This window comes from Serinus canaria, chromosome 1A (assembly GCF_022539315.1).
Source record: "Serinus canaria isolate serCan28SL12 chromosome 1A, serCan2020, whole genome shotgun sequence".
Lineage (NCBI taxonomy): Eukaryota > Metazoa > Chordata > Aves > Passeriformes > Fringillidae > Serinus > Serinus canaria.
The window spans coordinates 40,074,816-40,088,452 of NC_066314.1; the positions used below are offsets into that span (position 1 = coordinate 40,074,816).

At 36.4% G+C, this 13,637-nt stretch overlaps 1 protein-coding gene across 1 annotated transcript in view; it reads left to right on the forward strand.

Moving 5' to 3' along the window:
- Nucleotides 1–1,117: 1,117 nt before the first annotated feature.
- Nucleotides 1,118–13,637, forward strand: part of LRRIQ1 (leucine rich repeats and IQ motif containing 1) — a 101,267-nt gene continuing 88,747 nt past the window's right edge. The window contains exons 1-9 of the mRNA XM_050970114.1: nt 1,118–1,270; nt 2,556–2,667; nt 3,568–3,638; nt 4,813–4,915; nt 5,606–5,811; nt 7,679–7,753; nt 7,935–9,137; nt 9,932–10,084; nt 11,258–11,408. Coding sequence (XP_050826071.1) covers nt 1,136–1,270; nt 2,556–2,667; nt 3,568–3,638; nt 4,813–4,915; nt 5,606–5,811; nt 7,679–7,753; nt 7,935–9,137; nt 9,932–10,084; nt 11,258–11,408 — 2,209 coding nt within the window. The 5' untranslated portion in view covers nt 1,118–1,135. The remainder of the gene's footprint in view (nt 1,271–2,555; nt 2,668–3,567; nt 3,639–4,812; nt 4,916–5,605; nt 5,812–7,678; nt 7,754–7,934; nt 9,138–9,931; nt 10,085–11,257; nt 11,409–13,637) is intronic.

Here is a 13,637-nt window from a genome sequence, read left to right on the forward strand (position 1 = left end):
TCCCCCTGTCCCTGCGAGGCCGTGCCAGGCTGGCCATGCCGGAGCCCAGTGCCCCATGGTGGCCCCAGTGCCAGCTGGTCCCTCTGAGCAATGACCCAGCCCCAGCAAGGGCAGACAGAAGGGATGTCTGGAGTGTTCCCATAAAACACCTTCACTGTGGCTTTAGTATGCTTTTATTTATATTTTTTTCCGCCTAATTGCCTCTTGCAATTTATTGTAAACATAAATTTATTATAAACATAAATTCCAGTCTATGTCTTCAAAAAACCCCACAAACACAAACCGAAAACAAAACCAAAACACGAATCCTAAACCAAAATAAAAATACCCTCAAAAAACCAACAACAGCAACAACAAACCCCCAGAAAACAAACAAACGAGCCCACAAACCCCAAAACAAACAAACAAACAACCCCAAACCCCAAAATTAAAGAGAAAGGCCCGAAGGTAGCACGAAAGGAGGCGCTGCGAGGCGCTCCGTCCCACGCTGGGGGGCGCTGCCTAACGCCCCGAGAACGCGAAACGGCCGCTCCTGCCGAAGTCTGGCTCCTCTCGCTGCCCGTCCGAGCCGCTGTTTGCCGTTGCCATGGTGACGCTCCCGCGGTAGCAGCGCGGAGCGGGGCTCTCGTCCTCCCCCCGAGCTCCCCACCGTCCGCTGTTGGCGGATGCAAAATTTCAGGGCGGAGGAGCGGTCGGTCTCCAGAGGCGGCCAGAAAGGCGGAGGCCCCGTGAGGAGCTTGACCGAACGACAGGTGAGTGGGTACATGAAGTAGACGGGGGAGACCGGAGTACTGCGGGCGCTCTGAGCGCTGGACTACAACTCCCAGCATGCAAATGGGCGGAGCCGGTAGCCTGTCCGGAAGCTGTCCCGGGCGCGGTGCATTTCGGGAGCTGTAGTTTTCTCTCAGCCGGCATCTGCTTCTCGCCTCGTTTCCCCCTGCTTGCATCCCTCCACAGGTTTTTACCTCTGTGGGTTCCATCGTTTCTCACGGCTTTCTCGGTATCATTAAAACTTTCTACACCCTTAGCCTGATTTTGAGGACTCTGTTTATTTTGGTTCATTGCTGTGTTGAAAGGCATTACTTTTTTTTGGTTTTTTGCGTAGCTTTCAAGATCAGACGCTGTGGGAGGCAGAATGTCGGAAGATATTGAAGGAATTGAAAAAGAAGTAGAAATTGAATTAGGCAGAATCAGTGTTTCTTCGTTTGGAACAGATGAGCCTGAGCCTGACACGGAGGTGTCAGAGGAAGCGCTGAGTGACAGTGAGACTGTGAGTATCCCGTGAGCTGAACTCTCGGTGTATTCAGTGAGCTCTCACTGCTGCTGTGGTTGTGCGCTGCAGAAGCAGTGCTGGCATTGCAAAGCCAAAGTGTGGTGAGAGAACATTTCCCCAGCACACCGAACCTGAGGGTCTGAGCAGTAATCTTGGGAGTGCTGCTTCATGAGAAATGTGCTGACAGGACTATAGGAGAGATACAAAAGGTATCAGCGTTCTGCTTGAGAGGATCAAGCAGAGCAACACCTGGAGATTTTGTTTTGGAATCCTCTGAAGCTGGAAGATTTGGTGAGGTAGATTAAATCTGGATGAATGTAATGATTCTTCACTGCAATCTGTATTTTAATTTTACAAGAGACTGGTTTAGGAGATTCATTATAAGATTTCCAGATACCAATTTCCTAGAAATAGGTTCTTCAAGTCCTCTTTCTTGGATGATTTTTTATTATGGGAAGTGGCTTTCCCCTGAAATAAAATCAGTTGTTTGGGTCCTTTTCTGCCATTTTAACCTTTCAGATCCATAGCATAGGGATTGCATGTTTTTAGGATAATAGGGTGATAATACTGATCATAAATCATGTTTCATATGATGTAGACAGAGGCACCAGTGCTAAATGTGCAAGCACTCACATACTGAACAATATCAGCAATGTCTACCACAATTTGCACATCTGAGAGAAGGCAGCCCACTTTCCCAAAATCTTGACATTTTGGATAGTTCACAAAAACCTAAAAAAATCTAAATTTAAAAAAATTTAAAAACTAAAAAAACTAAAACACCTTCAAATCTTGAAATTTTGAATAGAACATTTTTGAAAATTTTGAATAGAAGTTTTCTATGGAATAAAGAAAACTGAAGCATTGGTTCTATGTGCATACTTTAAACATTAGTAAATTTCAAGTTTATTTATCCTGAAAAGAAAAAGATCCTGCACCTCACTAATTTTGATCTTATCCTTCTTCTTTAATTTCTTGGTCTGACACAGTTATAAATGCAGTAATTTAATGAAATGTGTTTCTGAAGAAAGTGCAAGATACATTATTAAAATTTGATTAGAATGTAATTAAAATTGAAATTATTAATTGTTCAGTGGGTGGTAAGAAAATGAGAAAAGTATAGGAAGTTGGAAAAATATTGGTGGAAATTGCTGCTAAATCTCCATCAATGCTTTATAGGTGAAGCCAAAACAAGTCTTTATTCTCTGTGTCAAGTATTTACCTCTGTTCAAGCCTGTGAGACAAAAATGTAGAATATATGTCAAAGGTTGTGTTTTTCTAGATTTCAGGTGACTTACCAGAATCATTTCTCGCCTATTTAAACTTTATCAAGAGCAGCAATGAAGAGGCTGAAAAGCTTATAATGCAGGACTTGGAAGATGAGCAAAGCAGAAGTAAGCATTAATCACAGTTAAAGTGTTTGCACCCCTCACATTGCCAGTGGACATTAGACTAATAACATCAATGAAATAATGCAAACTTTTAAGTAGAACATGCAGTGGAACCTATTCCATCAGCTTCTGAATGCATGATGAGAATCTCTAGGAATAAAGCCATGCAATGCTATCTTCTTGAATTAACATCTGAGCAGAAATTAAACTTTTGTAAAACCTCATCTAATGCTAAAGGAGGCAAGATGCAAGGTTAATCTCTGAGACAGAGCCCAGGCCAGACTCTTCATGAAAGTCTAAAATGAAGTCAGTAGGAGCTGAGATGCAGGGTTCAGATACAAATGACTCCCACAGGATATGTTTAAAGTCTATCGTGAGAGATGCCCAAGCTCTCATTGGATGAAATTACCATTAATTGGCAAAAAAAATATTGCTGTCAGCTGTGTGACTGAAGCCAAGCTCATGGAACTGTCTGTTCCATTAGTGCAATAGGCTTGGTGACTAGAAGTTCAATAAAAATTTTGATATCTGAGGAACATCCCTATTTATTCTTTTTTTGCAATGCAATCTTACTCTTTTCAATTGTTCTTTGTTCTTTGACCTATCTGATACAAGTGCTGCTGTATTTTTCTGCACAGAAAATGATCTGCTGTGTTTCATGGTGTGGAATTCTCTTTCATGTTTGCTATCACTATATTCTTACAGTATCATGGTGTCTGTATCTCTTAATGTAGATAAATGATTCCCATACATATTCAAGTTAAACTGGGGGAGGAGGAAAGGAAATAAAACCACTTTATTTTAGTTTAAACCTATTGAGTAGATAAAGAGTGTAGACTAAAACTGAACATTTGTAAGGGATTTTCTCTCTGTGAACTAAATTTTTATTTACTTTTTCTTTAGATGACATTTATGAAGTAATTTCTTGCCATCCTTCTGAACTGAATGAAGAGTCAAAACAATTTAATGAAAAGGTATTTTTTATTTATGCATTATTTATAGGGAATAAAATTCTATTAAATAATCTAGATATCTTACACTTGCTTTAGTGGCCTCCTAAGGAGATCTATAAATTTGTTCAGTTTTTTTTTCTGTAAGACTCTCCATAAGGTATTAGGATGAGTTTCTATATACAATTCTTTACAATTAGGACATCAACTGTAATACACCATGTCTATAAGCTTTCAAACTTGAAATAATTATCTGATATATTGAGCACAAAATTAAACAAAACTGAATAATCCTTTATTAATAGTTGAAGAATATTATCTTAATGTTATGTTAGAAACTTTTAAGTTTCTCTAATCTTATTCTTTATGATGATCAGGAAGATGTACTACTATTAGTCTTGCTCTTAGTATATTCTGTTATTTTATTGAAAATATAAACATAGTATTCTCTGTATCTTTTAAAGACAAATCAAGAGTTGTGAACATGAGTGCTTCTATATTTTCATAGAATTTGACTGAATAACTCGCTGAAGTTTTCATAGAAAAATATAAAACTGTATTTAATTTATTCATTTTTAATTTGCTGCCTGGCTTTTATTAGTGAGCACTCTTGCAAACATGATTTTTTGTTCTCAGAAGGCCATTGTTTAACACAGCACAATTACTTCATGTGACTTCAGCTGCATTACAAATATTAATATATGCCCAAAGCATGTGATGAACAGATGATAAATGAGCAGGAATAGATTACTTGCCAGTAAAGAACAATGAAATAAATATAGCAATCCTTGTGCCCATAGTATTATTTTAAAATAGTATTCTTAAAAATTTGCTCTGTAACTAGTTCTTCCCCAGTGTGCATAACAGTATTTATGCATAAGTGCTTGGTTTCACAGAAAGTAAAATAAATCTCAAATGCAAGACATTCATTTTTCCAAGTCAAAATATTAAGTATATTTTTAAAACACATAGAAATATTATGTATTTTGATAAATACTACAATATTTATTACTCTAGAAAACAGTAACAATAATTATGTTAGCATTGTTTAATACGTAAGGATTCCAGTCAGCAGTAAGTTTCACATTGTTGTACTTGTCACATGATAAAAAGCTTATCCTGGTTCTGGAAGATTTTATAATGTTCTGCTTTTCAGTTTTGTTTCATGGTTTTTAATAACAATTTTAAACTATATTAGATATTGCTTGAAGTTGAAAATGAAGACTTGCAGCTTGCTACAACTCCTGATTATAGTCAGTCCACCAGTGATGAAGCAGTCATTGATGACCACTTTCTTACAGGTAAGCAATCACATTATTTATTTGGTTGAGTTGATCTTTAACATATCAGTATTTCCTGCTTTTCATGTTGTCATAAGTATCATAGCATTTTTTTAAAGAATTTCACATTGCAGTATGCAGCAGGTCTTGATACTTGATGGATTTGACATAATAAAATGCTTTTGCCTTTATCTCATTTCAAGATCACAAAATCATCATAGAAATTAGTGTCAACAAATACCACTCAAAGTGAAAGCTGCTCAGAGGCACTAAGCAGGTTCTGCTTTGGCCACAGATTTTTGTTATTGTTTTGGTTTTTGGATTTTGGTTTGTTTTTTTTGTGTTCACATTGACTGAGAGTGTTCCTTTGCCATGGCCTTTGGATCAGTTGGGCTGGACCATATCAGTGCTGAAGCACTAAAAGCCAGAAAAGACATCCTCTGCAATCCTTAATTGTACATTTTTAGAATAAGCACCATAGTTGCAGAGTCAGTAAGTGTGCTGAATAATAATAAGACATCTCTGATGGAAAGGACTTGTGCTGTAATTCTGATTTCCTATATATATTATATAATACATGTAAGAAATCAGATATGTATTGCTGCCTATATAATGATCGGATCTTTTTATTGCCAAATATCTTAAGACTGTTTAATGTTCCCCAGTGCTTTTTAGGAAATTAAATAAATTGTTTTCTTGGTTGATTAATAGCTGATCTCGAAATGAGATCAGGTCTTGCCTGTCATGAAGTAGAAGAACAGTATAGACGAGCACTTGAGCTTGAAGATAAGAAGATGAAAAAGTGGAAAGCTGAGAGAGAATCACGGGAAAAACAGAATGAAGAGGAACATGCTAGAAGGGTGCAGCATCTGGAGCAATTTGAGGCTGAAAGAATAAAGTTAGATCTTCTTCATAAGGTAATGAATGATATTAAGGCAATCTGTTCCAGTCTAGACTATCTGAATTCTAGCTCTAATGAGAAAAAGGGACTACTATCTCAAACTGCTTGACTGTCCTAAACCCTATCTACTTGTGTTGCCAGTGAATTGTAAAATGTATTTAAGTGTAATCCTTTGGCTTTTATGTGTTTTCCGTTTTAATCAATAGTGAATGAATTTGCTATGCTAAATTTTAAATTATTCCTTAAGCTTTGTCTTTACAAAGTTTTTATATTATTAAATCAGTCAAAGTACTGGAAATGAGAGTTGTGCTGAAATTAATCACAGATGAAAAATGGCCACTGTGCCCTAATAGAAAATACTTAGCTAGTTTGGACCTCTCAGCCCAATTTCATATTTCAATGTTAAAATCATAATGAAAGTAATCAGAAACAAAATTACTCAGTTCAGCAATGCTGGTGCTGTTCTTCACTAGGTAAAAGTTACACTACTTCTGTCCCTATCTTTATCTGGGAAACTTACTCATGCTTCATCTATGATGAATGCCACAGCAGATGAAGACTCAACACATTGGCTGGTTGCACTGTCAGACTATCTAGTCATGTTTTGCTGTAGTGGGTGGAGCATCATAAAGGACAAAAGAGTGTAGGAACATGAAGAAATTTAACTCTCAGCTATTATACTTGTAAAGCCACAGAATTTTATTATTTAGCCTAAATGAGTGTGTTTTGAAATGTGCATTAACACATTTTCAGTTTAACTGATTTGTCGCTTTCTGAAAAGGTGGGTGCCTTGGCAGCAGCAAGGTAATTCAAGTCACCAGTAGTAAGGAAGGGCTTAGTAAATAAAAATACCTTTGATCTCAGCTCAATGTCTACTATAGCTCTCTTTTCAAAAGGTCAGAAAAACTGGTAGGCCTTCTTGGCTCTTTGCTGTCACAAAACATTTTTGGATGTAGGATGGCTTTCTCTAGAGAAAGAGGGACATGGCCACATTTAGGCACTTTGATACTGCTGTTGCAGGAACGCTTTTTTTGGAGGTGAGAAATAGAATCCACCTTTTCCTGTTGCAGAAGGATCTAGATGCCTGGTCTCCTGCTGTCTGAACAGCATGCTTCTGAATGCACATGAAAAACAGTGCTTAGACACGTGGGAGACTTTATGCTCCAATTGAAAGTGGTTCCTTATACTACTTCCTTCATATCCTCCAGATTTGATTTGGTTGATATATCTTGGTTCCACCAGGAGTTATGTGGTTCTGGATCAGCCTGGTTTTTAGTTATTTTTCTAACTAACTTTCTGGCTGCTAACTTACAGTCTGATTGAGACTTTTTCCTGATTGAGATTATGTTGGGCAAGGGGGGAAATGCTATTTACTTGCAAATAGTGAGAGAGTAGACTTGAACTTTCATTTTCTGTTTTGAAGCAATTTCAGTCAGAAAATTTTTTTAGCTTTACTGAACAAAATTACTATTTGAAGGATTTTAATATTATCAGTACATACCAGTGCAATTAAAGGGAGATTGTTCATGCTATTGTTCAGACATGTTTCTGTTTTCTGCCTGTACTTTGAATGGTTTGGTAACTAGTTTTCCTCTTAGCTAGTAGTACAGATCTTGGTGAGGAAGCTGGCAGCTGTTTGGGTCAGTACATAGATGCTGACTTTCTGAAGGTACGCATCTCTCAGTGCATGACCAAATCTACATTACTGATGTAAGTGTCCTGTTGTTTATTTTGATCCACATGTGGCTCAGTTCCTCATTTAAATTCAGGCATTCACAAAATTGGATTGTTGGAAAGTCAAGAAGACGGGTGAGATTGGAGAGAGGTGTTTTGTGTCGTTCTGGGTTTTGTACAGAATTCATTTAAGTTAATTTGTTGTGCAGAAACGCCAGGCTGCAATAGAAGATGAGTTACAGAAAGAGGAGGAGGCTTGGAGAGACAAAATGAGGCAACATGGGGTAAGGCTGTACAGTGAGCTTTTGTCAAAAGACTGTGAGGTTACTGTTATATATTTGAGAATAAATGTTATCATGGAATGCCTAATATACTAGATTCTGTTTATGAATGATAAATATGTGCCAATACCTGTCCCATTTTAAAAGTGGTTGAAATCTATCCTAACTAATTGTTTTGGCTTAGGAATTGATCGTGAAGCTACAGTTGCAAATGGAGGAGGAAAGAAAGGCCTTGGAAGAACAGAAAGCAAAAGAAAGACAACAACTGGCTGAAAAACAGAATATAGCAGCTGTGAAAATCCAAGCTAGATTTAGAGCATATTTAGTCCGTAAAAAATACACTCCCATTTTAAAACAATGGAAATGTGAAATAAGAAAGGAGCAGAAAATACTAGAGGAAATAGAGCAAGAAGTGAAAGAAAGAGTGGAAAAACTGAACAGGCAAATGGAAGAAAACAGGTTAAATAGAGAAGAGGAAAGAAAGAGGCAAGAAGAACTTGAAAGAAAACAATATTTGAAACAGGTGAGGAGGCGTGAGGAATATGAGAAAAAGAAAGAAAGCCTGAGATTGGAAAGAGAAAAACAAGTGCAAATAAGAAGAGAAGAACAAAGAAAATTAGAACAAAAAAGAGCAGAAGCTGTGATGAGTGAAAATGTAGAAAATAACATAGAAAACATAAAAAAGAATAATAAGGCAGAAAATATGAAAGTAATTAGAGAAGAGAAGGAGGAGCTAAATAAACAAGTAGAGGAACCAAAAGAAAAGCATGCTGAAATGATGGATGAAACAAATAACTGGATGATTCCAGCAGAAAGAAATTTGACACCAAGTGTGCTAGGCTCTGAGAAGGAACACCCTTCTCAAATGAATAATGAGAACTCATACATTAATTCAGTAGCACAAGTAGAAGAAAATTACTCACAAACAAGTTATCTTGATAAAGTTTCAAATGGTCATATTTCAAAGGATGAATCTCTTAACTTTGGTGCTAATGACATGGCAGAAAATAAGGCAAACTGCATATGCAGGAGCCCTGCAAATGTCCAGCCAAATGCTAATAACAGACAAATTAAAGATCAATTTTCTCATGAAACCATGAAGAAAACTTTATTTCTGATGGAAAATGCTACTGAAGAAGTCAGAGACACCTGGGACAGTAGTCAAGATGTAGCAGATTCTTCTAGTAAAGTAATTTTTCCTGATGATATTGAAAAGAAGAGAATAAACTGGATGAAAACATGCAAATCTTGGTCTAAAATATATGAAGAAAACCAAAGAAAGCAAGCAACTATAAGAAGACAACTAAGGAAAAGTTCATTTAGCAAGTTGCCTCCACTAAGTACAGAAAAGATAATTCATAGTGGCCCTTGGAGTACCTTGCAACAGGTAACTGGTAATATGAAAGTCTGAGAGTGAAATGGGAGACATAGTTTCACTTTTTTTGTTATATTCTCTTTTGGTATGTTGGCAGAATGCTGTTTATTGTTGGGCAGGAAATAGATATTGTGACAGTTCCTGTGCCCAGGTGCAGAATAAGAGCAATGACAATGACTTTTGAATTCCAGTGAGTGTTGTGGAACAGACTGATGTGGTATTAGTCTTCAGATGATTGATAATATTAACCTTTTAAAAGGCAAGAGCTCTTTCATTCTGCTAAATTAACAAGGTTTTGCCTTTGTATAAAGGCCCACATTTCAGCTCCTGTTCCCTTTGGAGTTTTGAGAGGAATAGTCTCTTCTAGTAACAATATATTACTGATCAGCTTATAGAAAATGTTTTGCCATAAAGGACATCTTCTGGTTGTCAGGACTTATTTTTCTTACCACTTATTAACTTATTGTATGCTTTCTCTGTGCTCTCATCTTGATATCCATTCTATATAGGCTTACTAGCCTATACACACTTCTAGTCTGAACAATTTTTGTCTGTCCTACACTCATTATTTATGATACTGTGACTATTGTTTTCATGCTAGCTTCTCCCATTGGACAGATCAAACCTATCATTGCCATTCTTTTCCATATGAAACAATAACCATTAGTTGCTTGCATTTTATTAAACATTAGTAGATTGTAGTTTTGTTCTCTTTTTCATCCTAAAGAAAATTACCATAACATGGTGTTGTGCCATGAATATTCAATATACGAAATATAGTTTTAGTTATCAATAAATGCTTGTAGGTCACAACGCTTACGCTCGAAGATTTGCCAGCTTGTAGCCTCTCAACCTTAGCTGAGTGTTCCAACCTTCAAGTCTTGACCCTGAGGCGCTGTGGACTGGTTGCACTGGAAGGACTAAGTAGCTGCAAAGACCTGAAGTATATCAATGTGGAGGTACCAAGCATGTTTGGTTCTTTGTTATAACATGGGGAGAACTGCTAGTTTTGCTCCTTAATTGATTGTTCAGTTGTCAAACTGAATCTGTAACTTTTAGCCTTAAGAGCATAGGAATAGCAACAAATAGTCCCAAAAATGAACAAAGTTGTACAAGCAGATTTACAGTGCAAATAACAAAAAACTGCATGCTGCAAATGATTCAACCTTTACTAAGAAAATAGGCTAAGGTTAGCTGTAGTATAGATCTTTGTTTCCTCAGTCTCTGACTGATGAGTGAGCAGATGCTGTTTACCATAGCAGGTGCTCAGCTTGAGCAAGAATAGTTAGAAGGAAGAGTCCTTTGCAACATACACCTTGAATATTAAGATTAGTAACATATATGCTCAAGGAATAGTATGTATAGCAAGTTATACTAGAAGCCTAATGTTAGGTATTCACTACTGTGCAGTGTTTTACATGCCCTGTTTAATGACTGAAGAGAACTTTTTTCTCTGTAATGTATCTTTGTTCCAGAACTTGGCAATTTACATGAAACAGCTTTGTTCACATTTTCAATTTAATGTGTTTTAACAACACCATTTTCCAGATGAAAAGACCAAGAACAGAAAAAAATGAAAGAGAAATCTGAGGAAGCATTTTTAAAATAGCCTGGGGAAGGGGATATGTAAAAAGCAAGATCCCTTGGAGGAAGAATATTAGCTTAGAACATTGTTAATGTTTGTGACCAAAGTACCTCTAAATGCAGACTTTTGCTATTAGTAAATAGGATTCCAGCAAAATTACAGCTGTCTTCATTATCATCTAGTAAAAACAATGTTTCTATGCAGTTTTTAGTTCAGTCTCCCAGGGTCTCAGGAGGTAGAAAAATGTATATGGAAGAGACTGCTCTGTTCTTAACTTCTTCTTTATTCTCTTTTTCTTTCAACTTTGGGCATTTTCAGAGCCCAAATGAAATGAAGATCAAGATACATTCTTGTTCTATTTCAGCAGGACACAGGTCATTTCTAGGACTCATCTTTTTTTTTTTTTCCAATGGAAAAATAAGATGCCCTTACTCCTAGCTAAGAGTTTAGGATAAAAATAAGCAATGAAGACAATCTGCTATATTTTACTTAGTTCTGCTACTTCACTTCAGATGCTATTTAATATTCTCATTTTCTTTTATTGCAGGAGAACAACATTCAGGTAATTGACTGTGCAGATCTGGAAGGTCTCTGTATTCTCATTCTGAATAAGAACCGTCTTTCATCAATTTGTGGCTTAGATGGATGCAAAAATCTCCAAAATCTTGAACTTTCCTACAATAGAATCACTCGGATTGGTAAGAAAATTACTCCAATTTGTATTAACAATATTTATGCAGTTTATATTCAGAATTATACAGCCCTTGGATTTAGAGCCAGTCAGCTGTTAAGCCCAAGGAGGCAGACTTGGCAAAAAACCTGCTGTAAAAACATATCAGTACTCTAAGGAGGAACAATAAAATAAAATGGTTAAAAATTTTCATCTCTATTATTGTGGCAAATAGTGCTTGATAAGATTCTTATTCAGATTGATCTCATTTGATAAAAATGTCTGCAAGATTACTGTAAGAATGACATCTTTTTAGTGGATGACATTTAAGAATGTGGCATCTGTGGTAACTTCATACAGGCCAACTGGACTAAAATTCCCCAGTACTTTCTCTTTTTTGCCGTGCACTGCTACAATTAGTCTCTAATGAATTTAAGTGGGTAAATAAATGTTCACAAAAGTCATTTTCCAATGTGGGTTTTTTTCCGCTCCAGTATCGCTTTGAGGATTTTAGGTTCGAACAGATGCATAATACAGGATATATTTCTTATTGAGTGGTTGCACAGAATGCATAAAAGTGGATTTGTGGGTTTTAGATAGTTAGCATATCACTCCCGTCTCTAAATCTTGCCGGATGTCTCTTAGCAATTTTGGAAGCTCCACTACTGTGTAGTAAAGCTTATTTACATTTGTAATATTTGAGTGTTAATGACTTATTGCAGGAAATTTCTGGCATATTATGATTTCTCTTTTTATTCTTTTCTCCTGTCATTGAAATATAGCATCAGGAGGGGAAAAATTAGAGTTGCCAAAAACCCCTTAAAAATAGCAGTAAGAGAAATAGTCTCAGTTATGTTTTTTCCCTAAGGAATGCATGATCACAAATTAAGTAATTGTGATAGTAACACACCAAAGTTGAGTGCATATGCGCGTATTTTGAGGATGAATGCTTTGTTTAAAAATTTTCATGCACAAAAAGTAGCATTTTGACTTAAGTTTTCAAATCTGCTTCTGTAGGATGTCTGTACTGCCACGGAGTGCTGGGTAAAACCCTGGCAGCTCGAGGAATAGCAATGCATAACCATGGATGGTCATAAATGCTGCTTTCAATATACTCTTTTTAAGACAGCACAGAGAGGAATTTTTATTTTTCATCAGACACCTTTTTAATTTTGGCTTTGTTGTTTGAGGGTTTTATTTTGGTAATGTTTTTTTTTTTTTTTCATTTTTATGTTTGCTGCCGGCTTTCACTCTGTTGTTAGTTGTCTTTGTCACACATAAAAGTGACTTCAGGTCTGCATCAATAGCTAAGAGAGTCCCTAGCTGGCAGACTTCAGCTGCACTTTGCAAATTGCTGAGAACTTCTATAAAGGTTCTCCTTGAATCTTTGCTGAAACCATGTAATTGTCAACAAAATGCTTTTCCTATGGCTGCTATAACTTTTGTTTGTTGCCTTCTGGAAATGCGCGTAAGACTTTCATGCTTATATTTAATTTTGCAAGTGGGCAGAAGAGCCAGTAAAATACCATCTGGTTTGTAGTACATTATTCTCTCTTGTGTATTTTCTGTTGGACTGCATGTGATAATTCCAGAATGTTCTGAATGACATTCAGGTGAGGAAGAGTTAAAAAAAGGCACTTTGTGCAGCATGCAGAGAAGGAAACTTCCAGATTTTGTTTTACCTTCTTGCCTTTTCTGATTGTGTGTGCAGTCTCTCTTCTTGGTCCCACACCAAGCTCATTGAGTGCTTTTAAAGTTTCTGCTAAGCTTAAACTAATTTAGGCTTAAGATAATTTAAGCTGCTCTTAAGAGGAAGTTTTGGGAACCAACACACGAAAACGCGAAAGTGTTTCTGAGACCACTAGATGGTGCTGATTCCTTTTTTATTTTCATCCAAGCACGAAAGAAAAAACAGACCAGGATCTTGCAGTCCGGGTATTACGTCATGGACGTGTTTGAAATTTTTCAGAGTAATTAAAGATTTGTATATTTATTTGCTAAAGCACAGTTTTGAAGTTACATTACATGTGTGTTATATTTAAAATGATATCTTTAATTTTCACAGATAATTGTGTTCTTTTCACTAAATGTTTTCCATTTTTAAATTAAAATTATTGGAACACCTATATTGGGAATTTTTTAAAATTTACTGCTGTTTTGGTATTTAATATTTTGCTTCAGTTTTCTCCTTATCATTTGTTTTCATTTTTAAGTCCTCTTCTGCAATCTCAATACTCTATGGTATCTCTGGTTTCAC